This window comes from Silurus aristotelis (assembly GCF_946808225.1).
Source record: "Silurus aristotelis genome assembly, chromosome: 1".
In the NCBI taxonomy this organism is placed as follows: Eukaryota; Metazoa; Chordata; class Actinopteri; order Siluriformes; family Siluridae; genus Silurus; species Silurus aristotelis.
In genome coordinates, this window is record NC_139574.1 from 14,685,471 (window position 1) to 14,710,588 (window position 25,118).

A 25,118-nucleotide genomic window follows, 5' to 3' on the forward strand; every position below is an offset into this window, starting at 1 on the left:
CGGATGACTATTTATAGCGGAAAATCAATAGCTTCCTTAATGATACACGCAAAATCTCGAGAAACAAATGCAGTCGTTTACTCACGCACACGTTCTGACACGCGGCCGGGTCAGTCGTTTATTATCAGATGTAAAGAAGCAGCAGTAAAATTGCTTAATTAAAACATGAAATTTTAATGAGCCCTGGGGTTGCGAGGAAGGCCAAGGAGATAGAAAGTAAGCACTAAGACCTCGTCCCTCTGAGAGAGTGAGTGTGATAAAAGAGAGAGAGAGAGAGTGAGAGAGTGAGAGAGAGAGAGACAAAGAGAGAGTGAGAAAAAGAGGGAGAATGGCTGTTCATCTAGCCGAGATAAGCGCTGTGTTCATCACTCGTTGAGGATGGGCAGTTGAGCTGTCTACGTCATGTGTTAAAGAAGAATGCCCCAGGTGGCCAAGCAGTCCCACAACACACCTCCACACTGAATGGTGCCCTCACAACCGTTTTCAGACACCTACACTATATCTGTCCAGATTTTTGGACAATGTGTGTGTGTGTGTGTGTGTCTGTGTGTGAGAGAGAGAGTGTGAGAAAAAAGAGAGTGAGAAAGAGATAGCAAAGTGTACAATAGCTTGAGGATTTTTAGCTTCGGCTTTTAGACACTTAGTTCTTCAGGGACAGTTTTTCAAAAAATCCTATTGCCGAGCTCAGGGGTATCACGCTGAACCAAGTTCACACTGCATGGCAAAGACATTACCACAATGCACATTTATCTTACTTTACTAAATCCTCCGCAACACATTTGACCAGAATACCGAAGAAGGTCTATCATCACCGCCTCCTCGAAAATGCGCTTTATTCCTCCGTAGCCACCCTCAACCCTGCAAACTCACTTTTTCTCCAATCAGTCTTTCTAGCACAGGCAATAATCTGTTTCTGCTCTGAGCTATTGAGTGTGTAATGAGTCTCCTCGTCCTCTATGACGCCTCTGAGCAATGGGTCACACTCAAACAACAGACACGCCTTCAGCATTTTAACGAGGAAAGTGCTCACTCACGCCCTACTCGAATCTTTTTTTCCCCTCTCTTTCCAGAGCCAAGCATTTTTGCTGGAGGGTTTAGTCTGGGCTCAGTTGATTGGGCCGGCTTGAGACGGACAGCTTTCCATTAATTCTCTTGTGGGCGAGCACAGAGAGGCAGAGCCGAGGGGGTTGCACTGTACTGATAAACCACCTGTCTGCCATAAGTCATTTGTTATTTCCTCTCTTGCTTGGCTCTCTTTCTCTGAGCTCTCCTCTTGAAAAAAATGGACCTTCATGCCACATTAATCAATTATTTATTCGCTCTATCTCCCTCTCTCTGTAACTGTCTATCTATCTCAGATGACAACCACTCATCTATCTATCCATCTAACTATCTAAATGACCTTCTCCTTGTCAAATATGTATAATTTATATATTTTTAAACACTACAAAGGAAAGAAATTTTACAATATAATTCACTAATGAAAAATCTAAATTTTTCTTTAAAAAAGGAAAGGAAAAAAATGACACTTTATAAAGTCACAAAGGGTAACTGTCCTCTATGGTCATAGCAGCAGTATCAATAAAGGATCAAGTTGCCGACCTACATCCCCTCCCTTCTAAGAAATCAGAGCATAGCGAAAAGATTCAGTGACCAGCCTTCCCTTCCCATCCTCAAATCCCACAGTGCAACACCATCCCTATCCTGTATCAGTCTGGAAGGTTGCCTGCCAAAGAGATGCTCCCACAAGTCCACCTGATATCCCCAGCTGAGCCCTTCACAGGCAGCATGTGGCGCCAGGCATCCAAGGTCACCCAGCCATGACACATCAGCCAAAATCTAAAACCACTATTTCTGCCCTTCTCCCTTTCTCTCTCCTCCTCTGTCTACCTTACCTCATTTATTGTCGACACTTCTAGCAAAGACTAGAACACAATACTTCACATTTGACCTAAAGAGTGTGATTTATTTGACATTATATACAGTACTATCAATAGGTTGGATCGAAGAAAATGAACATGTAGAATTGACAAGGTGGTTCGAAAGGCCAAGCCAAGAAGTGAAAAAAGTGAGAAGTACTTTTCATTGTAAATCCTTTTATGTATTGTTTGAGAAGATTTAATGTTTGGTATGTCTTTCTTTTCTTTTTGCTAATACTATACGTCACTAGCCATGTATATGAGTTTAAATGGAAGGAAAAATATTAAAGAAAGTCTGACCTTTTGTAGAACTAGAACAGCATTACCATGATTATCACAATTTGTTCAAGTGAACAGTGAAGATATTTATTTTTCTTTACTTTTCTTTGTTTTATTTACTGTTATTCCACTATAAAACTTTTTGTTCTTGTTTGGCTTTATGTGGAAATTAATATATTATAAAAAATGTGAGATGGACCACACTGAGTACTGATAATAAAAAAAAAAAAAAAAAAATTTAAAAAACAATATAGAAAAACCATGCATTGGCTTTTGCAATAGACATATATGTACATCTTAAATCAACTGGGGAAATGATTATTTATTGAGCAACTGCACCGAATCATGCTTGGCATTGATGATGCAAAGCAGAGCTACAAAATACAGTTTGCTAATTATACCACTATTAACCTTTGTTGTAATGATTTTACAGAAGCTTGCAATTTGAAAATAAGCACCAAGAGAAACCCTGTTTTTAGTGCCCTTTGTGAGCATCCTGACAGATTTCGGCGGTTCTAACTAAATTTGGATTTCGGTGGGTGTTTCAATAAATTGTCAACTTGTCATGACGCACTAATTAATTACCTAGGACCATGTTATTACAGGATGGTATTAAACCTTTTTCAGGAATGTTTTAATATTTATATTCTGATCACAATTTGTAAATAAAGAAAATACAGTATTTGGCAATATGCTAAATTTAGTAAAATAAGTTTCCTGTATGTGGTATATAGTATCTCCAATGCATTCTATTCAGAATAGCTGTTCTGTGAACCTTCACATTTACGCTTATCATTGGGCTGTTTCACACTTTTTGGTTAAGAATAGATATTGGGTAGGAGAACATGGACAGGCACAAATGAATGATTTATTCACCAGATGTGTCATCAGTATTCAACAAAGGTACCTTCATTCATTGTGCTGGAAAGGAAGAGAATCATACTTGATACTGTGTATGATAATTTCACATTGCTCAGAGAGTAGAAGAGAAAATGACAGCTTTGTAAAGTCAGACCTCATTGAACACTGGAAGTTCTAAACAAAGTCATCGCATAATTTCTTAGGTTATGATACAGCTTTCCATCATAAGCATAGCATTCAATAAACATAATGAAATATTCATAAATAAAATGATACTAAGAGGTATATTATTTCATGTGACATCACAATTGAGGCACTGGAAATTTCTTAGAGTTTATTAAGCAAAAATACAAACTCTCTTCATTTGTGAACATCTTCCAAGAGGAAAAATGAAGCGTAGTATAAGTGAAATTAATGTGCAGCTATATTTTAATGAGAACAGTGCCATGGTAATGAAAAAGAACTGCAGCCATTAGCTACCAACTCACCAGTGGTATCTGTGTCAGATGGTGTACCTTTCACGGTGGGATAACAGTTCTCTAGGTAGAGTCCATCTCTGTAGCATCCATTACCCTCTTTGTCATGCAGTGGAGCATGGCCACATTGGCAGGGAATCTGCATGATGCCGCAGGGCCGGTTGTAAGTGCTGTAAGTCAAGCAGTCCTCCAACCACTGGCACAGCATCTGACAGGCCGCCATGCTGGGGTTCCGCTTGCCCACCACCAAGTACTCCACCTTAAACTCGCCATTCCCCTCTTCTTGACCGGAACCCTCTCTTACTGGTCCTTTCCTAATCTGCAAGAATTGCTTCCCTGCCTCCAAAAAGGCCATGTGGGTGGAGGTATCACACAGTTTCATGACTTCATCAAAGCTTTCCATGCCCAGGTACGTACGTGTGGTCTCCAAGAAGGAGTCGTATTGGAAGGTGCGGTGTTGCCCAGGCACACAGTCTTCTGTGGGCTTGGTGACTTTGATGAAAATGGTGTAGCGCCTAGGGTCTGGATTCTGTAGTGTCCACGAACAAGGAGCATTGGGAAAGGCAAACGAGGAAAAGAAGAAGCCAAAGAAGCGGTTCTGGACAAGTGTGGAGCAGGTGTCTGACTCTGGGCCAGAGGGAGCAGCACTGAGACCACCCAGCCACAACAGAAACAGGAGAGGGAGGAGCTGGAGTGAAAATGGACAGGTCCTCAAGACTTTGGATATCATGGTCATAAATGCTGTCCAATGGAAATAAGGTCAACGATGAAGTCAACGATGTCTTTTGAATAACAGAGAGAGAGAGATCTTCTGGAGTGGGCCAAAGCTGGCTGTGCTTCTTGCTCAGGATGAGAATCAGCTTTGATTCGCTGATCCAGACTGATGTTTATGATGCCTCATGCCTTGCCAGATCTGTAAAATTAGAGAATACATTTGAATTAAGATGAAAAATCCATTTGAATTAAGAAGAAAAGCCAGTCATGCAATTATCATTCAGAAAAATGACAAAAACCTGAAATGTAATAAATTCAAACAAATATGAGTATAGACATAGATACATACTTCAGAGTTGGAACGAAGTATAATTTAACAGACACTTGGATGGACTAACAATGGAATTGTACATATTTGTTGCTCATGACAAAAACCCATTTGGTTTGAGGCAGCTACTTTTCACAAAATGTCACCCTACCGTATTTCATCCGTGAGCCTGATATTTTATCCAATTATAGAGCAATTAATTAAAAAAAAAAATCTGAACACCTGCAGTCAATCATTACCAAACTGCATTTGCCGCTTGGCAAAATGATCAATAGCCTCAATCTTAGTGAATCATTAAGCTAAAAGCAAATGTACCAACTCTTCATGCCTGTCTGTCACCACTCCCACAGATAATTCAATAACTCCAGCAGCATATACTGGGTACAACTCTGGTATATTTAATGGAAGATATTCTAGCAGTGAATATAGAGGAGGCCAAACAGAAGGCATTTATTTTGTGCAAACGGAAACACGCTGCCAAAACAACTGTAAGAACTGAGGAGCCACTGCAATCACACACCATGTGGGATTCTATTCTGGATTAATAAGCATTTGCTAAAAGCTCTATTTTTCTCCTCTTTTTCCCCAGTATGGATTAAAATGAGTAGAACCCATCTGCATTATCCAGCTGTGTATATATTTAATAAGAAAGGAACAATGTGGGATGAGAATAAGAAAGAGACCCTACAGTAGGTGTTTCAGAAGTACAATGCTTCAGTGATCAGTAGATAAAATTACTTGCTGGTTATCTATCGGATTTATTTCATTTATGTTCTCTACATAAAGTGGAACCAACGAGCACTAAACTAAGCAGATACTGTTTTACTGCAGATAGAAGGCCATGATTCCCCTGGAAACAGAGGCAAGTGTCCAGTGGCATGCACCCAACATTAGGAAAGGGGGGCTGCACTGAGCATCAACATAGCTGTTTGGCTTGTCTCATTTCCTGAGAAGCCATGTTTCCCAGGAGGCAGCGTTCTGGCATAAAAGCATGACTTCCAGCACTCAGCATCACATGAATGCTCCCACACTGCCATGCACTTCTCTGTGTTCTGTGAATGCACTCTGGAGGCTTTGAGGTAAATAAATGGCTGAAAGAAAACTACCTTGTACTTTTCATGGGCAGCAGAGTTTTAAAAGCAAAGACATCACAAGAGTATAGCTGTAGCTACTTTTTTTAATCTCAGGGATAACGTAGAATTAGCGATAGCACCAAGATTCCACAGACCTAACCCCCTTGGCATCTGTAAACTCTGTCAAAACCAGTAACTGCAAATAATGTGATTTTTAGCTTAAGGCAGAATCTATTTAGCCTCTTCAGCCCAGTGGCTTCTGCTATCATCTAATGCACTAGGCAAGCTATCACTACTGTATGATGCTTGTATTATTATGACACCAGGGTGTATATCAATGAACAGCAGACCAAGCACATTTACTCACCTAATCCATTTCTTCATGCTTTGCAGAAAACCATGTGAGTGAGTAGATGTGAGTACTGCCTGATTAATAGGCCCCATCAGTGTTGGGCAAATGATGGGATGCAAAGTAATATGCCTGTTTGGGCAGTGATATTGACAGAGAATTCCACTTTATGTTTGACACCTTATTAGGTTTCCATTCCCAGCATCTAAGGAGAAGTTCTTAAGGACACCCAGGTAGCTCCTATGTATTTAAACAAACCCCTATTCATATTCTGAAGGTAAAATAAAATCAATCCATTGCTACTAAATGGAGAATTTCAAAATACAAGAATTTGGATTGTTACATTTTTAAGATTTTGGATAAATAATTGAATTGCCTATTGCCCTTTAAACTGTGAAAAAATCTCAGTACAAACTATTAATCTCTACAGTACATTTTTTTTTTATCAAAATTGGCATATAATAGCACTAAATATTACAGTGTTTCAGAAAGAAAAATTCAAATGTTAAAACCTTTGGTTAAAGCCTTTATAACTAATGATTATAATAAGATCTTGTAACAGTTAGATCAAGAATTAATAAAAATTTTACATTTTCTTAACTGAAATTGGGTATTTATATGGAAATGTATACTTGTTAAATATAAACCTTAATGTCAACCAGGATATTTAGTCGCTCTCCGTGGTGCTGAATTTACACAGTTCAACTAAACTGCATAAATGGATAAGCTTCCAGTCAGACAGACCTGATGTTACTAAAATTAGTAGTAGAACATTTATTAAATTCAACATTTTCCATTTTACTAGATATAACAATATAACTGGATTACAAATCATAGCACAATTCACATGCATGTTACTGTATGTTTACAGTTTCTTATATGCTCGTTAGAAATTCTAATAAATATGTATGCATGTCTAATCATGTAACTGTATGGGTAAATTATGTTTTCTAAATCTAAGTAAACACATTTACACATTGAATGCTGTTTGCCTTTCTAAAGCACCTCTCAAAACTACTAAAGGGACATTTAGTCAGGGTCTCAAGTTCAATAATTTCAAAATTATTAATATGCAATTTATTGCCTCCAAGTTTAATACTTGTTTAAGAATATGCATTCCATCCTAATTATTTGGACATTTAAAAAACAGAACTTAGTTAAGTACAGCCTGTGTTTTTTTTTAATTATTATTAAAACATTAATCATAATCAAGATCTTCAAAATTTCCAATCTCCTTAATGTGGAAAAAATAATTCCATTGACTTTGCAGAGATGATATGGTAAAATAATAAATATTGTCTCAATATTTAATATTACCCAAAAGCCAAAACAATTGTTCAAGCATGACATAGAAAGAAACTAAAAAAAGTTGGAAAAGTACATTTCCCAGTTGATGGCGTGGGACCATCTAAATGACTCTGCAGTTACGTATACAAAGGCTGTGAAGAATCTAAGCTGTAACAAAGTGGGATCAGTAGGCAGGTGCTACGTTGAGTCATACACACATTCCCAGGATGTTAGTCACCACAGCCTTCTCCGGATCTCTTAGCAATAGCACAGTCACTGTAATGAGATGACGATCCTAAGCTCTCTCTGCGTTCATAATGATGACTGACGTGATGCTAGGGTGAAATTACAGGAGATTTTACAATTTCTTTAGTAGTATTATAATTTATTATATTAATAATTGGTCAGTTGGGTCAGTTATCCTTTACTAAGCAGGTGTGGGATGCTGAGAACTGTGCTTTTGGAATCTATGAGAAGGAGTCATCTGGATTTTCAGTACATTTTGCTGCTGCTTCCATTAATAGTGGCTGCTGTTAGCTTTTATGTAAAAAACAACAGCAATCAAAGCCCTTACTCAGAGAGTCAGAGAGACAGAAGGAGAAAGATCAAGAGCATAGGTAAGGGGGACAAAGACACTACATAACACATGTGACTGCTTCCTCTCTTGGGTATGCTTCATGTCTCTCATTCATCATATTTCTTACTCGACATGATGTCATTCTTTTTTCAGTTCAACAAATGAAAAGCATAAATGACAAACCCAGTAAACAAGGTTATTTGAGAAAATGGAAAGCAACAAGCGGCTTATCCTCATTCAAGACTATTCACATTCTCCTCTATCTACACTTTAACGTATATGACAACCAGCACGGGAGGCCTCACATGGCTCTGGAATTAAAGAGATAATTATCTGTCTCTGATGATGAATGTGTTTACTGTGCTAAATGCCGAGCTTTTTCATCAACTCAGAAACTGCTCTCGCTCCGAGGCAAACGACTGCAAAATACATTATTATATGCTGCCATACCCAGCACTTCATATTCCTGTTTAAGGGTCATGAACTTTGAAGCGGCTACTTTCTCCTTTCACCACATGCTTTACAGTTTAACACTCTTTATCTAATGTATGATGTAGAGAATTCATGTCTTGTAGACATTATTTTCTGTTTGTCTTATTAAAACAAAGTACACACCTCCAATATTGGCTAATGGCAGAGATTACAATGATGTGTGATCTGCTGATTATAATATGAGGATGATGTATTGAGCAGTGAAATATATCTGATTGAAAATCTATCTTCAGGTCAAAAGTCAATGAAGTGTTGCTTTGTGTGACTGAGAGTTGCCGAGCAACTAAAAAGAAAATTGTTATATATAGTATACACAGATTGTGGACATGCACCATCTTAATGAAGATTTGCTTACTTTTTAGCAGGAACACATGCCAGAAAGGATTCTGTATATAATTTGACTTGAAACCATTTCAGCAGCTTGGCTAGGAAACAAAAGATGAATCGGTGTGCTCTGAGTATGCAGAATAATGAATAAATAAACAAAACTGCATGAGCACTTGGAGTGATTTCATTATCAATTTAATTACAATAGCCACCCAGTGTAATGACTGTATCACCATCACATATCACCACCACCTCTGAATTCAGATGATGATGATTTGCAAGAAATAATTCCTCTGAAATGTAATGGAAGTTAAGACTGGGCACAATTTGTTAATACTTGTATAATTTCTTAAATTCATAATGTTGTTTCTGCAGTTTTGGTGAAATTACAGGTCAAAAAATGTAAGTTTGACTTCTTCACCTGCTTTAATTAGATAATTAGGCTAATGATCCTGAAATCCAGCATGAAAAAAAACCTTTCATTGTATAAATATAGCTCTTTAAATTATTTTCATTTCAAAATGATAACTAATAAAGTATGTTCTATACTGCTTGCCTTATTGATATATTTTGTGATTATTAATCACAAAATATAAAGCAAAGCCTACCTGTCCCTGATCCATCCATCCATCCATCCATCCATCCATCCATCCATCCATCCATCCATCCATCCATCCATCCATCCATCCATCCATCCATCCATCCATCCAGTGGTCCCCCGGAACTCGCTTATTGTTATACGTCTTAGAAAAGTTCTGAAAATCTGTCAGTTTTGGACGCACTCCCCTCAGCCCCTATAGTACCTTAGTGAATTCATCTAGACATTAAGTCACTTTAATACAATAATAAATTTTTTTTATTTTATGGAATTTGTTAGTGTAGACAAAGTTAAAATGTTATTGTTTTACGTTCCTGAACATTCGTTCCTGCTGCGGATTCCTTGAGATTAACTTGCTGTTAGTTAGTTTCCAAATGAGAACCCGCAGATTTTCCCAGCTGCGAGTTCCGAATTGCATATTATTAGGGGTTGACTGTATGTTAAATAAATAAATACTTTGAAAATAGTCTGTATACAGTGGTGGATCAACAATTGGGTTATCGATTAAAAGGTCAAAGGTTCAAATACCACCAAGCTGCCACTTTTTGTCCCTTAACCTTTTCTGCCCCAGGGGTGCTTTATTATGGCTGACCCTGTGCTCTGACCCCAACTTCCTAACAAGATATATAAACAAATGAAGATGTGAATTTGGCAGTGCTGTAATATACACTGTACGATAGATAAATGTCGCTTTCTCTTCTCTTCTCTTCTCTTCTCTTCTCTTCTCTTCTCTTCTCTTCTCTTCTCTTCTCTTCTCTTCTCTTCTCTTCTCTTCCGCTCAGCTCTCTTCTCTTCCGCTCAGCTCTCTTCTCTTCCGCTCAGCTCTCTTCTCTTCTCTTCTCTTCTCGTCTCTTCTCTTCTCTTCTCTTCTCTTCTCTTCTCTTCTCTTCTCTTCTCTTCTCTTCTCTTTCGCTCTCTTCATTAAATTCTAAATGCTCAGTAAAAACTAGGAGTGAGCAAGTTACATATATGACAGTCTTTGTATGATTCATAAATGCATAATTTTGTCCTGCTGCTGAAACAATTTACATACAGTTGTTCTTAGCTGCAAGCTATAATTGATCACACAGACTTGACTTGAGTGATCAAGACTTGAGTGATGAGTGTGCTTGTAATGTTCATTATGAACATGCACAATCCTAAATTAACTCAGCATGAAGTTTGTTAGCTGACTGTTTTTTTTTTTAACTGAATTTAGGTATGTTATATCTCTTTTCTTTATCTCTCTTCTCTCTAGAAACTGACAAGAAAACTGAACTTACACTGTACTTACATAAGGGCATATGGACAGGTGTTTTTTTTCAGCAATGTTCTGCTATGCCTCCTGCAGAATTTTATACAAGTTTGTGCTTAAATTGTTTCAGTTCTAGTAGAGCAGTGTGACAAGGTTAAAGTCAGGCTGAATATGCTAGTGTTTTACTTTCAGCACAGTCCCCCCCACCGCTCTCTCTCTCTCTCTCTCTCTCTCTCTCTCTCTCTCTCTCTCTCTCTCTCTCTCTCTCTCTCTCTCTCTCTCTCTCTCTCTCCATATACCTGCTGTATTGCTCTATGGTGTTTTATGGGTTACAACTGGAACATCACTTGCAGATTTCATAAAAAGGGCAAAAAAATATATAATTTGACAAGCGGTATATTTTTGAAGGATTCTGCTATACCATGATTGCCAATGATGCTGAATTTAATAGAAGGTAGTTTAGATTTATGGGACAGAAAGAGAATGTCCTGAAGCCACTGCGGTTTTGCTAATGCTATGTTCCTATAAGGGTCAGATATTAATCATTTATCTGAATTTGTGTCACTCACACACATCTGGGAAACTCAGTAACATTTCTTGGGCTATGTGTAACGTTGAGATGGATAATAGCAAACTGCCAAGAGGTGCAACAGAAATTCCAAAAAGTCTAGTAATTAAGAAATAAAAAAAATAAAAATGACACAAAGAGGAAAGGAAAATTCATGTTCTGCTTAGCAAAGCTCTTTCATCTACCATATTAAATTACAAATGGTCTCCCTCTCCTAATATTAGCGCTGAAGTAAGTTCAATTCTGCCTTGCAAAGGTGACAGGAATGTCCAACGAGAAAATTATGGAGGTGCTAATATTCGAGGAGGTGGAAAGATTTACTTCACAATGAAACTGGATAGATTTAGCAAACAGTCTTGAATAGCATTAGACAATTAGAAAAGTGTGTGTGTGGGGGGAAGTATGTACATTATCGTACTGACAATCAGCTGGCGCCAATGATTTTATGCCAAGGATTTAAAAAAAAAACTCAAAGGCAACCCTAATGCTTCACATCCCAGAGGAAATAAATCAAACCTAAATTAATGACCACTTTAGACTTTTAGACACTTGATCAATTATTTACTTTTTGGTAGAAAATGTATTACTACAGCAACTTCCTTTCTACACCCATTGAAAATCAGGGCCAATTATTCCTGTTTCATCATTCTGCTTACTATATACATTTTTGATTATTTATAAATATAATTTTTCCTGACCAATAAAAAGTGCTAAAACGGGTAAAAATTGGGTTACTTTCACCTCAGTACGTGGACAGAAATAAAATCTCTTATAGTATCCTAAAATAAAGAATGGTGTTACCTTCTGGCTCAAGCTTTCTAGCTGAAGTCTGTGTTTGCACTCTGATCACAATACACACCCCCTAAACCACTGCAGGGCAAGAGCATGCCTAATAATCTGTTCTCTCGTTCTCATTTTTTTGTGCTGGATGTGTTCTCCTGCTTCCGGATGTGATGCTAGTACCTGATTCTTCTAAAGCTCATCTCACCCTCAGGACCTGCCTGATTCACCCTGGTACTTCTTCTGCTTGGTGCTTTTACATTTATGACTCACTTTCTGCTGCAGTGGTTTTTACATGAGGATACCCTAAAGATTGGGTTTTCCTCCAATCACAGTAATAACATATCTTCACATCTTCTACCTGCTTTTCTAATCATAAAGTCTCCTTTGCTGTGATTATCATATTAATAATTAATTGCATTTATGGTATCCAGTGTGCTGCTTTAAAAAAACTGCTCCTATAGTTTGAAGGATAAAATGACCAAACAGAGTACCACATGAAATATGAGAGCCAAACCTTTTCCTGGAGGTTTTTTTTAACCTCAACCATATTGAACACCTTTGGGATGACTTGGAATGCTGACTACACCCCAGGCCTCCTCACCCTACATCAGCATCTGAACTTTACTAAGGAAATTGTGGCTGAATAAACAGCTTTAATAGAACACGTGGTTAAGATGTTAAATTGCTGCATTTTGTTTTGAATGAGTGCTTCATTTCTCATACCACGAAACAAAGTTTCTAGAACAAAACCAAGTATAAATCTCTGAAGGTTTCTTTCTCATGTTGTCTCAGGAAGTTTTTCTTTTCTTTGCCAGTTTTGATTCTGGTTTTCTCATTCAGGGTCTTAAATCTACCTCAGGATTTTTGTATAACGTCTATATTTGTTATATAATACTATAAAAAAACCAGTGTAGAAATAAAACTGTATTAATCATTCAAACATTCAACCTTAAACCATATCTAGCCTTTGTAGACAACAGGATTACTAATATAAACAAGATATGTAATTGCTGCATTTTCTTTGAACGAATGTTTTAGTTTTTCAGACTACGGACTTTTCCTGTTATTTTACTCAGTAGAGATATAGGGAAAGACATTTCTTTGTCTGACATGACTGTTACATAGCTTGTACATGTAAAAGGTCAGCTGTTTTACTAATAGCCTAAAATAAGATGATACAAACATTATCGAAGAAAGATACGTGTGCTTTTTTACACTGTCCATACAGGTCTCTTTATTTAGAATGATACCTTCTGTTTTACTGTCCATCTCCGTTACATGTCTAAAATCGTAAGTTTTACAAAAAAAGGTATATTTACATTTGCAGACTTTTGAAATTTATATTTAAAGATTCTGACTTAAGAATAAAGAGAGCTAAACTGTACAAGCTTCCCTGTGATCAGAGCAGACATGTGGCCAGACAGTTGGACCTGTTTCCTCAAACCTTTTATTTTTTTATACACTGCATGCATTTTGACTATGTGGAGTAGATAATGATGAAGTCTGACTTAGTGCTTGAGGAGAACAATCAAAAGAGCATCTTCTCAGTAGTTGCAGCAATTATTGAACAACAGAGAGTGAGAGAGAACGAGAGAGAGAGAGAGAGAGAGAGAGAGAGGGAGAGAGAGAGAGAGAGAGAGAGAGAGAGAGAGAGAGAGAGAGAGAGAGAGAGAGAGAGAGAGAGAGAGCTATGGCATTGAATGACATAGCAAGGGAGAAGAGGAAGAGTTAGGCAGACCGGCTGGTGGAGAGGAGAGAGCGCTTCACATCTGTTTCTAAAATGATGAAGCAGGCTGTGTCTGCACGCACCCTTTCCCTCAACACATCCAGCCCAGATCTGTTTGTTTTTACGCTGTTATCAAGAGTCCAGACGGTTGTTTACCTGACACTAATTTCAATTAGTCATCTAACTGTCTCCTGAAATGGATGAAGCTAAGGATGTAGCAGTGGGACATGGTCTCTTGCAAGTCTTTTACATTATCACACTTCTGCAACAGTGGCATGAGGCATACATGTGCTAAAGAGAGTTATGTAGATTGTTTCAGTCAATGATGTTTGTTACTCATCTTGTAAGAAATGTTCAAAAGTGATTACATTTGTAAAAATTTTTTTGTTTTGTTATTTATAATCATATTTTCAGCCCTACTATGTTTGGTAGTGTTGCAATCAGTTTAAAACATCAGTGCACAAAAATATATCACAATTCCTTGGATGTTTTAAACTACTAAAAATAATTATGAATTGGACTTTTTTAACAATCACTTATTCTAAAAATTAATTGGATTGTACATGAGTAAGAATGCCTGGAGTAAAAAAAAAAAACAAAACAAAGTAAAATATATAGTTCCTAAAATAGGAATCAAAATTCAGATCTAAAATATATTGAAAGAATGTTTAAAATGTTTATTTTAAAATAAAATTATTTTAACAATTTTATATTTTAACAATACAATTCAGTTAAAAAACTCATACACATTCATCATAGTTATGGACAAAATAAAAAATATTTGGGATTTTGTGTAAAAAAGTGTAAAATGTCATGCTGCATTGAGAATGACATTGTAATAGAAAGCAACATTCCAAATACTATTACTACTACTACAATTACTATTAATGTTGTTGTTGTTGTTATTATATATATATATATATATATATTTTTTTTTTATTAAAATTTTTTTCTTCAAGTGTAGAAATTGTTGTTGATTTTTTCATGCTACTCACTTCAAATTCTCTTTTAATCTCTCTTAAAGCTTTGGTTAGACACTTCATGAAAAACAAACAGCTCTTACACCATATCCAATTCTTTGAATAATTGATTACAAAAGTAAAGAAACAGTGAATTAAGTGAATTCAGTGGAACCTCGATACTCGTGACCTTGACACTCGCGACTTCGATAGTTTGCGACTTTTCATTTGGAACCGGACTAAGAGTAACTCGTGGAAAATCTGATAGTTCGCGAGACGCCGCAAGTGGCTCGAAAGGTCGGAGTAACATTTCAAAACACTTATAAAAATGTTTGAAAAACTATTTAATTTTTGTATTATTCATTTAAAAAGTAAATAAAACATTTCTGACAAGTACTTCACAATTTTTGTTGAGTTTACAGTACAGTACATGTACAATTCCCCTTGAAAAAGGAACCATCAAAAAAAGAGAGTCAAAACCTCGCGATTTTTTGTTACTCATGACAGGTCATAGAACGTAACCCCCACGAGTGTCGAGGTTGCACTGTATATCCACCTGGTTTTGTCCAGCATCTGTGCTCAGCTTTTCCATCCATTTGTCTCGTGATACTCAGCAACGTCGTCGCATGAAAGCAATGTGAATGAAAGCAATTACCTCCTGCATAATATGACTGTTACATTTAATACAAGCCTAATTTGGGTTTCACGCCAGCGAAATCTGTTTGTAATTTGTATTATTGTGCTAGAGCACAAAGCAGATTACAGAAGTGGCACTGCCAACATTTTTATGAGGTGTTAATGACAAATTCATTGCAGGGGAGTTTAGATACCGGCCTTTGGAAAGCAGAGGCCCTTAAAAAAAAGACCTTTAGCTTCCTTTTTCGTCTGCTGCCAAGAACGTGTGTGTGTGTGTGTGTGTTCTCGGAGTGTGTGTTCTCGGAGTGTGTGTGTGTGTGTGTGTGTGTGTGTGTGTGTGTCTTGGGCAGAACTCTGAAGATGAAATGGCTAATCGCTCATAATTCAAATGTCTCGCAAAGGAGATGTTGCAGATGGCAGAGAGACTGTCAAAACGTCCCTTCCTCTCTATCACAAATAATAGCACAGATAATGAGGGCTTTGTGCCAATGCACAATCATATACATATGAGAGGGGAATTGTATTGGATAGCAAATCAAATCAAGCCATATCGCATTCAGATCAAATGAGCCAGGCAGCTCGTTTCATTTTAAAGGCACAGAGGAACGGATTAGGACTCCGGGGTATTGTATTCTGCCGCAGTAACCTCTTTTATCCAGAGTACATAAGATGGACTCATTTAGGAGAATCACTGTAAGCGCACGGTAAATTGCTAGTCAGGCCAAGAAAACAATGCCAAGTTATACGCAAATTACACTGCAATCACAACGCCGGCGTTCATAAAGAGAAAAGAGCATTACCCTCCAGAAAAAAATATACATGCAAAATCATATAGAATATTTGCTCAATGAAAAACTTGCATTGTCACTAGCACCAAAACAATGTGCTATTTAACTTCCGGCAAGTAACTCCATGACCAGTATATTTGGATAACAGTAATAGTTAGACAGAGAGCGACTTTTGAGTTTTCACTTCCCTTTAGTTGCCTTAATCATACACACAGCACAAGGATCTGTTCAATTCCTCCATTTAATTCCTCCCATGACTTTACTGTCATTTGTAGCCTGTTGGCTTCGCCTATTTTGAACGTCTGACATCTGCATGAGGAGATAAGAGAAGATATCTATGGCACCAATTTATACCAAAATATACCATACATCTGTAAAACATGGTAATGCTGGTAAAATAAGGATACACCAATGTCATTTGCACAGAAGTCTGGAACAGTCTCTAGTTTGTAGTGCTGTGCTTTAGTTAACCCCCGTTAAAATGAAATGAACAGTGAATAAAGAACTACATAAAAAAAAAAAAAACACCAGATTATTAGTGATTTTTTATTTTTTGGCATTCACAATTAACACTTTTGGGTTGTTGGCTATTCGGTTTGATTTGTTTTCTTACTGTACAAAAAACTGAAATTAAATAAAACAAAAGCAAAACAACAAAAACAAGCATCATAAAACTCATTCATTGTTCTTGAGGGAAAAAACTTACTAATAAATAAATGTTCAAGAAGGCCCACTCAAAATACTAGAAAGTTACTATTTTAAAACATTTTATTTATCACATACATATTTATCTTTCTGTTTTTTTGCCAGTCCAGCTCTCTAGAACACATATTTCCGCAGCTCTGTCAATAGGTTCCATTTACGCCTCTTTTGGCTCAATTTAGAAACTCAGATCTTCAGAAATGTCACGAGTTCAGTTGGATCTGTACTAAGATCACCTCGCTCAAACGGTCTAGACGATGCGGTGTTCTCACCTCCACAAATCAACTACACCATGGGGAAACTGGTACCAGATTTTGGTATTGTTTTAGTCCTGTCTCTGCCGTTGCCCAATCATTGGTTTGTTATCACATTGTGTTCATCTGTTACGTGATAGTCTTTGATTAGTTTTTCTATGTATGTCCTGTCGTGAAATTGATTAAACCTGTGACTTGGTTTCTTGTTGTCACATTCAATTTGGTTTTCAATCTTAACTGTGTTTTGTCAGGAATTATTATATTATCCTTTCTTGATGATCCCTGTCTGTGGTTTGACCCCTGCTATGGACTTGAATTATGATTCTTGTATTTGTACCAATAAAGCTCATAAATGATATTTACAAATGCTAGCCTCTTGCCACATGTTACAAAGTAGAACATATCCAAAAAAAAATGTTTCTCTCTGAAACAGAGTGGTTGAATTTACAGACAAAATAAAATGTCAAATCAAAATCAAAACTGTTTTTCTAGGCATGATTCATTTGTATCAAAAAACACAGAAGACGGTTTAAAGAGGCTTTTTCAACCTTTATACAAATTCTGATGATCAGGATGTCAACTTGCAACACTTGAGCAAGTGTTTAAAACAAAGTGAAACTAGCAAGGAGCAACCCTAACTACGTGTAGATGTGGGCTGACAACCCAGTCCATTGGTTTTCACTTATATTACACCCACTTAAATATGGCAATTTCTTTACATTGACATTTACATTTACACCATTTAGCAGGCACCCTTATCCGGAGTGACATATAAAAAAGTGCTTAGAGTCTCTATCAATTAATAAATCAACACTGGTTCTATAGATTCATTCATTATTCATTTATTTAAAAGAAATTATAGCACGTGTTATTTTATAAACAATAACAAAAACAAACAGGTAAAAAAATAAGTGCTAGTTTAAGTGTTTCAGGTATGTCTTCACCCGTCACTTGAAGATAGCCGATGATTTAGCATCTTGTGGAAGTTCATTTCACCTCGATGCCACAACAGAGAAGAGTCTTGATAAATCTCTTTTCCTACCTCTTCACAATCACAATCACAAAGAAATACATCACAATGTGATGACAAAGGTGTTTTAATTCCAAAACCACCCTCAGACTTCTGTTATAAATGAGTTTCGAAATTAACAGTTTTTTTCTGTATTTTGTTCTTAATAAAGGAACATTTAAAAAAATCTAGTCTATGATTACTACATACAGTATATGCTATTCACTGCATCTTAAAATTTGGAGCATCTCTTTACCCCATGTACATTTAAACTGTCCTGGCCAATCAGTTTCACTGAAGACATTCTACTCTTCCCCCTCATTTGGAAAATGCAGCAGAGACAACGAACATACTGCCACTGCAGCGGATTACCTCAGCTATGATTCTTGTACTGTTTCACTGGTGTTAACGTCAGTACTTGAAAGTAATACGTTAGCGTAAGAACCCTAAGGCGACACTGTTGATCATAAACTCACCTTCACTTGACCTCACTCTCAATCATAACAGTCCTGCTGGCCTCCTTCAAGCACCTGTCTTTCCCTGAACAAGGCAAGAGACACTGTAGCCCACTGACCTCACTGCAGCTCGGAAGAAAACAAGTGTTTGAGTGTGTTTATGTGTGTGGGGGCGCTGGGTGCACAATGCCAGCTCAGTGCGAGTGCTGTGGGAGTCAGGGGGACACAGAAAGAGGGACTGAGAATCAGAGTGTGGGAGAGAGAGGAAGAGAGATGTGAGAGTGCGAGGGAGGCTAAGAGCATGTGGGAATGAGATAGAGGGTAGAGAATCTCTGGGAAAGCTGAAATGAAGGGAGCTATTGAGCACGGGCTGCTCGCCTCTGCCTTCATTAACATGCGGATGGGAACATCTGTCCACACTTTGCCATGACGGCTGAAATATTTATGACTTGCTGTTTAACAAAAGAGAACCTGACTTATGAGCCCATGGGTTCATCACTTTCTCCCTCTAAATTCTCTCTCTCTCTCTCTCTCTCTCTCTCTCTCTCTCTCTCTCTCTCTCTCTCTCTCTCTCTCTCTCTCTCCAACCCACAACACTGAGCCTGGCGTGCTGCTTTGGCTGATAATGGTGATGCTGAGTGACAGTTTTTAATCCTGTCCTCCTCTAATGATATTTGCTTCTCCTCTGCACACTTGTCGGCTATCAAAATGTCACAGGCAGATTTACACAAGTCCAACCTACCAAACACAGCTTATTTTAGCTTGCCGCTTCGCAAAGAGTGGGAAATCCATATCTAATAGAAATCAATAGGGGGAATTTACATGAGGCATCACTGAGCTAACAGACATTAATGTCTCCATACACAGGCATGAATCAACATACATAAACACATAAAATAAGTGAGGATATGTGTTCACTTCAGACCTGCAGCAGCAGATAAAACGGGGAAACACTGTGATCTTTTCTAAAGTAACAAGTTTTTAGGCCATGTTACACTTCCTCAGTAGTGTACAAAAAACTGTGTTGAAATATAATAGCAACAGTAAATAGCCATACAATCAATTCCTCATTCAATGTAAAACACAAACCTTTATGACTGTACTATTCTTTGTATTTAAATTGTGATTGTTTTTTGGTTTCCTCAAATACCGAATATTTTATTTTTATCAGGACATTAGGAAACAAGCAGAAATCCAGTTTAGCTAGAGTTGTGTAACTAAGATTATATGTAACCTTTTACTTAATTCAACACACATCACAAACACCTGATTTATTTTATTATTATGATTTAAAAGTGTACCTTAGGTGGTAGCAGATCGCACAGACATATTTATGTATTTATGTATTTTCATTTTAAACCTAAACTGTGTCTATATTCAGCATTTAGATGTTCATCCAGATAATTACTGTAACTAATTACTCCTATTCTGATTCGAAGATTCCAATATATATAAAAGATCCTCGCTTGTAATGTACATAGTTGAAGATAAGATGCACTGTATAATAATGCGCAATTAAAATCATGTTTAGGATCAGGTTGAATTCTGTGTCTGATTTCTCTCAATATGTGTAAGAGGTTTTTCCTCACGATTTCTCTTTAAGGATCTAGAACTACAGAACATCTGGATTTTTGTAAATCTATTTTTGTGCAAATGTTTATTTCATACAAATGTCTATACAAAATAAAATAATCTTGAGCTTCATTTTGGCGCATTATCGTCCATCTTTTCACTAAAAATATGAAGCTCTTGGAGGTATTTTTGGTTGTCCCTTAAACATATGATGTGGAATAATACAATACAGCAAAGTCGTTCTGTCTCAGAAATAGTTTGAAATAGAATTTATTTTTGGAAGCTCAGAACCTTTAATTATCCAGTCAACTCTTAAAGCACCACTGAAGAACAGTTAAGTGTAGGAACCTTTATAACTCTGACTGTGCTGTGGCTCAGGCAGCTGTAGGGCTTTGATGCGATTGCTCATCACAGAGCTGAATAAAGCACAACAGGCCTTCAGGGCATAATTACCCAATGTCAACAGTTAGTTCACTCACACACTGGCGTCACAGCAGGGTCTCATAGAGCCCTGAGCGTACTACTGATAGTCTGCTTATCCATATATGTCAGTTTCATGTCCTCAACATCACAGCCTCAGGAAAAATAAGTAAAGCTGTTACTTTGTCCTGTCTGTAGACTCTTAGTGGCAGTGACAGCAGCATCACCTCAGCACTGCTATATGGCTGAAGAGGGATAAGAGCTCTGCTGTTATCTGAATGCTGACAGTCAGATGTTTGGTGTCAGTTACTGAGAGATGACCCGCTCAATCCATCAAACTGCCTATATATACTGTATATATATGTATATATATATATATATATATATATATATATATATATATATATATATATATATATATATATATACTAAAGACATAGAGAGAAGAGACATTGGACATCTCTAACCTGATAGGCTTGGATCTTTGACTTTTTATGGACTCTGGGAAGCCACAATAAGTGTGTCACACACATGCACACAGCATCAAATGTGCACACTAAACACTATGTGCAGCTGTAGATCGCCTTAAGAAAAAGAAAAAAAAAAAACATTTGTGCAGAATTTGGGAGTTAATGGGATGGAAAGAAAGAGGTCGAGCCGCCTCAGACAAATAAGTCTCAAAATGCTGACAGGACCAGATTGGACAGTCTGCATTACAGTGAACAGCTGCTTCTACTGTCTTCTCTTCTTTTTCTTCTCTTTTGTTGAAGGGAAAACATGAAAAACATATATTTATAGTAAACAAGAAGATCCAAGCCTGATTACTGAGAATTTTTTCCCGTCAACTTCAAAGTCTGTTTTCTCACAGCCACGTTACAAAATGAGGAATTAGTGGACAAGACGCATTTGCATGCATCTGTTCCTCCACAATATGCACAGAGCAGCATGAGACAATTACAATAGTTGGCACAATATCACAAAAGCACCATATGAGCTTCGGAAATGAGTGCACTTTCTTGTAAAACCTAGCACCAACTCTATTATTGAAAGTCCAAAAAAGATTACTACAGCGGTTAGTTCTAAATGTTCCAAATTGTTCTAGATATTTTAGCAACAGTATGCTGAAAATGTGTTACAATAAATCCTGATGTGGCAGAATGACATTAATGACATAACCTATTTACTGAATTGTTTGATGTTTTTATATTACTGCAAGTCTATATTATTGGTTCTATGAAATTGCATTTACATTTATGGCACTTGGCAGTCATACAGCTGAGGAATTAAAGGTTAAGGGCCTTGATCAATGACCCAGCAGTGGAAGCTTGGTGGAGCTGGGATTTGAACCATTCCGCTCAGAAGTAAAACAAATTAAGTATTGAGCTACCACTTTCCGTAGCTCCCATTGCTAGTTGCTGCATTTTTCTCAACATTTTGTGTCATTGGAGACTCCCATATCTAATCACTTATGGTTAATTTTGCTTAGGTTGCCAGCTCTGGCTGTAAAATTATTGGTTTCCAGTCACTTTGTTGGTGCGAGTTGCTGTTTGTGTGAATGAAGCTTAGCCCTGTATTAGGCAGTTGAAAATAAACAACAATGTGATCTTGCTAACTGTCCAGCAGCTTGTTTTGAAGTTTTAGCCTTAGCTAAACAGACTAGTGTTTAGGCAAAAATGATTTAATTGTTTTTTGCAACATTTTCATACCAATTACATTTTTCAAAAATGCACAGAAGACCTGGAACTAGACCAAATAAATACTTTCTCAGAATTGTTGCAGATTTTGCATGTTAACCTTTGCTCCAAGATAGACATATCATAGAACCAAGATAAAACCATGTAGGTTCTTGGCTCTATGAACTGCTTCACAAACACAAAGACCAAGTTCATAAAAGTGCTGCAGTGGTTTAGACTCTTTGAGATCCTGTAGAATTTATACAGAGAACGCAGATAGTGATGTTAGATTGTGAGGATTATGCATGCACTTCAGATCAAAGCTTCCCTTGTTCTCATAACAGAGCAGTGAGTATGTGAAAAGAACATTTATGTTTCATTCATGTCAAATTACAGATGCTTTGATTGCATTTTGTACACACTCTGATTTTAAACTGACGCCAAGGAGCAATGGAAATAAAACTTCATTCATTTATTGGCTAAAATTGCACAGGCAGTCCAAGATGTAATAATTTAGAGTCACTGAAATGATTTCCAGCCTAGGATGAAATGCAGACAGTTGCATTTTGTAAACAACAGAAAAATGAATCACTAGATAATGGAAAGATTATTAAATGTACTGTATTGTGAAAAAGATAACAGTGAGGATATTCTGCTGCTTTCACGTGGACTCTGTGTAATTAAAGTGTAACTAAAAGGTCAGAAACCATTTAATGGAAAATGGATGTAAAAATACAACAACAACCATCATCAGTCTCTGTCACACATGGTTCATGTGTGAGTGTATGCAAGCGTGTTGCAAACAATAGAAAAAATACATTTAAATGAAAAATGTTACATGCATCATGTCAAATTAGAGTTGAGAATGTATAGTATAAAGTAAAAATTCTTCTCTTTGCAGCTGGTAATTGTGTTGCATTTGTATGTAATTGTACCTGCCTTAACTCCTATATGAACTTGTTCACCAATAAGGACTAGGACTTGATTTGAACAAAAGTCTCCAGAGCTGATGTTAATTTCTTTAATAGCAGGGAGTTATCAGTGCTTATCGACTGTATGTGCTAAACAGGCAGCTTCACAGAGCAACAAAGAGCTGCATTCGAAGCATTGCTGTGCTTTATCTCATCTGCCATCAGCATCAGTGGCACTTCCACTCACCCTGTGGCTGACAAATAGCAAGAATATATACTGTATATGTGGCGTTCCCACTGACGTGCATCACTCTGATTTTAGCATATGCAATTAGCTAAGATAGGTGGAAAGTCTCTCCAACCAAATTTGCGCCTGCACATGTGAATTCCACTTTGTTTCCTCTCATGAGGTTACACTCCTTAATTAGAACACTGTGATAGAGGTGTGTTCTCCTTCACAAGCCTCACAGCATTATTTTTAGTGCTCTATGCCCTTGCAGGCAAAAAGACGCTCAGTCATGGCCAGAAAACATGTTAAAAAAGCTGCCATTATTGTTAAATTACCCCATGACAGAGTGGAGTGATTCGATGCCCATAAGAGCAAGGTGTTGCTTTTATTCCTCTCAAAGTATAGCAATTTGGCAACAATATATATGTATGTATATATGAATATATATATATATATATATATGAATATATAAATATATTCCCCGCTTTAATTATAAAATGAAGTAAAATGTTACTATAGTACAGGACTGTATCCATAAAATAGCATTTTTGAGGTGGCGTCCGTTTATCGCGGGCGGTTTTGGACCGTAACCATCGTGCTAAACGGGGTATTACTCTCTCTCTCTCTCTCTCTCTCTCTCTCTCTCTCTCTCTCTCTCTCTCTCTGTATATATATATATATATATATATATATATATATATATATATATATATATATATATATATATATATAATAATATGGTGTTTTTGGCAATGCTTTTTATCCATTTATCCAATTTTATGCCTTTCCATCTATTATACATTTAATGTTTTCAGACATACAGGTTGGTTATTAAATTATAGCAGCTATAAGCACTGCTTTCTTCATCGGTATCTTTTTCTTGATGTTATTAGGATACAAATCACAATATGAAACGATATTAAAAATTTCTCTGTCCTGAAAAATCGTTGTTAAACAAAAACCCGTTTTCTTCCTTTAAATCCGTTGAATTGTAGCCAAGTTGTTGTCTGAGCCGCTGTTATAGAAAATAATGAAGCACCTGCTTACCAATCAGATTAGAAAATGTAATCACATCATGGTAGGATTTCCTACTGTATGCTCTCTCTCCTGTAGCAGAACAAGGGGGAAAAATCCAGTACTTTTCTTAGCATGGATTACGTTTTGTTCATAGTAACAGCTTGAGCAGATTGCACGAAAGTGTGGCATCCATCTCAGCATCTCTGTGCGACAGTGGAAAGTCGCCATCTTCTTTAACGTGGACAGGGACAGCTAATGTTTTATGTCTTTCCTCCCTTCTTTATTCTATGCCCATGGTCACTTGTGTGTCTGCCAGCAGCCCAGCAAAGCTTCATTAGAGAGAAACACAGACCCTGATTAGGACCCCAATTTGAGGAACGAGCCACCAAATGCAATCTAGTTGAGTCCTGATTGCTGGCCTGAGGACAGCCAGAGGCTGAGAAATTCTTTCGGTTGGATTTCTAACCCACAAATCATGAAGCCTGCCTCATATTCGCAAACTTTCTCTGTTCCAGCTCTGGAAATGTTCAGCAAAAAGGTCATGGTGCTTCATCAGAGTGTCTGAGCTCAATTGGTATAATGAGAACAAATTCTCTATGTCCTTTGCTTGTACGGGGCTGCAGTGTTGTCAGCCTTAAAATTAGCAGATTCAATGCGCTTAATTGTGGCCAAATTAGCTCACAGACATAGCAGCTATTATTCAGAGTCAAGTATAATTACACTTACACTTTCAGTATGCTAAGGTCCCTACACTCTCTACATAATGTGTGATATATAGACATTTATATCCCAACCTTGTTTAATTTTCATTTCTGATTAGTCGGAAGTTGTTGATTAGTGTTTAGACAGTAGTGTGGGCTGTACTTCATTTCACAGCTTCATTTTAATGTGCTCTGCTATTG

The 25,118-nt window shown here is 37.1% G+C and overlaps 2 protein-coding genes across 11 annotated transcripts in view; one reads left to right on the forward strand and one right to left on the reverse strand.

The window, feature by feature from the left end:
• The window catches only part of adgrb1a (adhesion G protein-coupled receptor B1a), a 100,403-nt gene that overhangs the window by 71,475 nt on the left and 3,810 nt on the right, over positions 1-25,118 (reverse strand). For all 10 annotated transcript variants that reach the window (XM_083543766.1, XM_083543770.1, XM_083543769.1 and 7 more), the window contains exon 2: positions 3,548-4,448. In XM_083543766.1, the coding sequence (XP_083399892.1) occupies positions 3,548-4,271 (724 nt within the window). In that variant the 5' untranslated portion in view covers positions 4,272-4,448. The remainder of the gene's footprint in view (positions 1-3,547; positions 4,449-25,118) is intronic.
• Positions 1-25,118, forward strand: part of tsnare1 (T-SNARE Domain Containing 1) — a 229,432-nt gene that overhangs the window by 22,062 nt on the left and 182,252 nt on the right. The gene's annotated exons all lie outside the window — the stretch shown is intronic.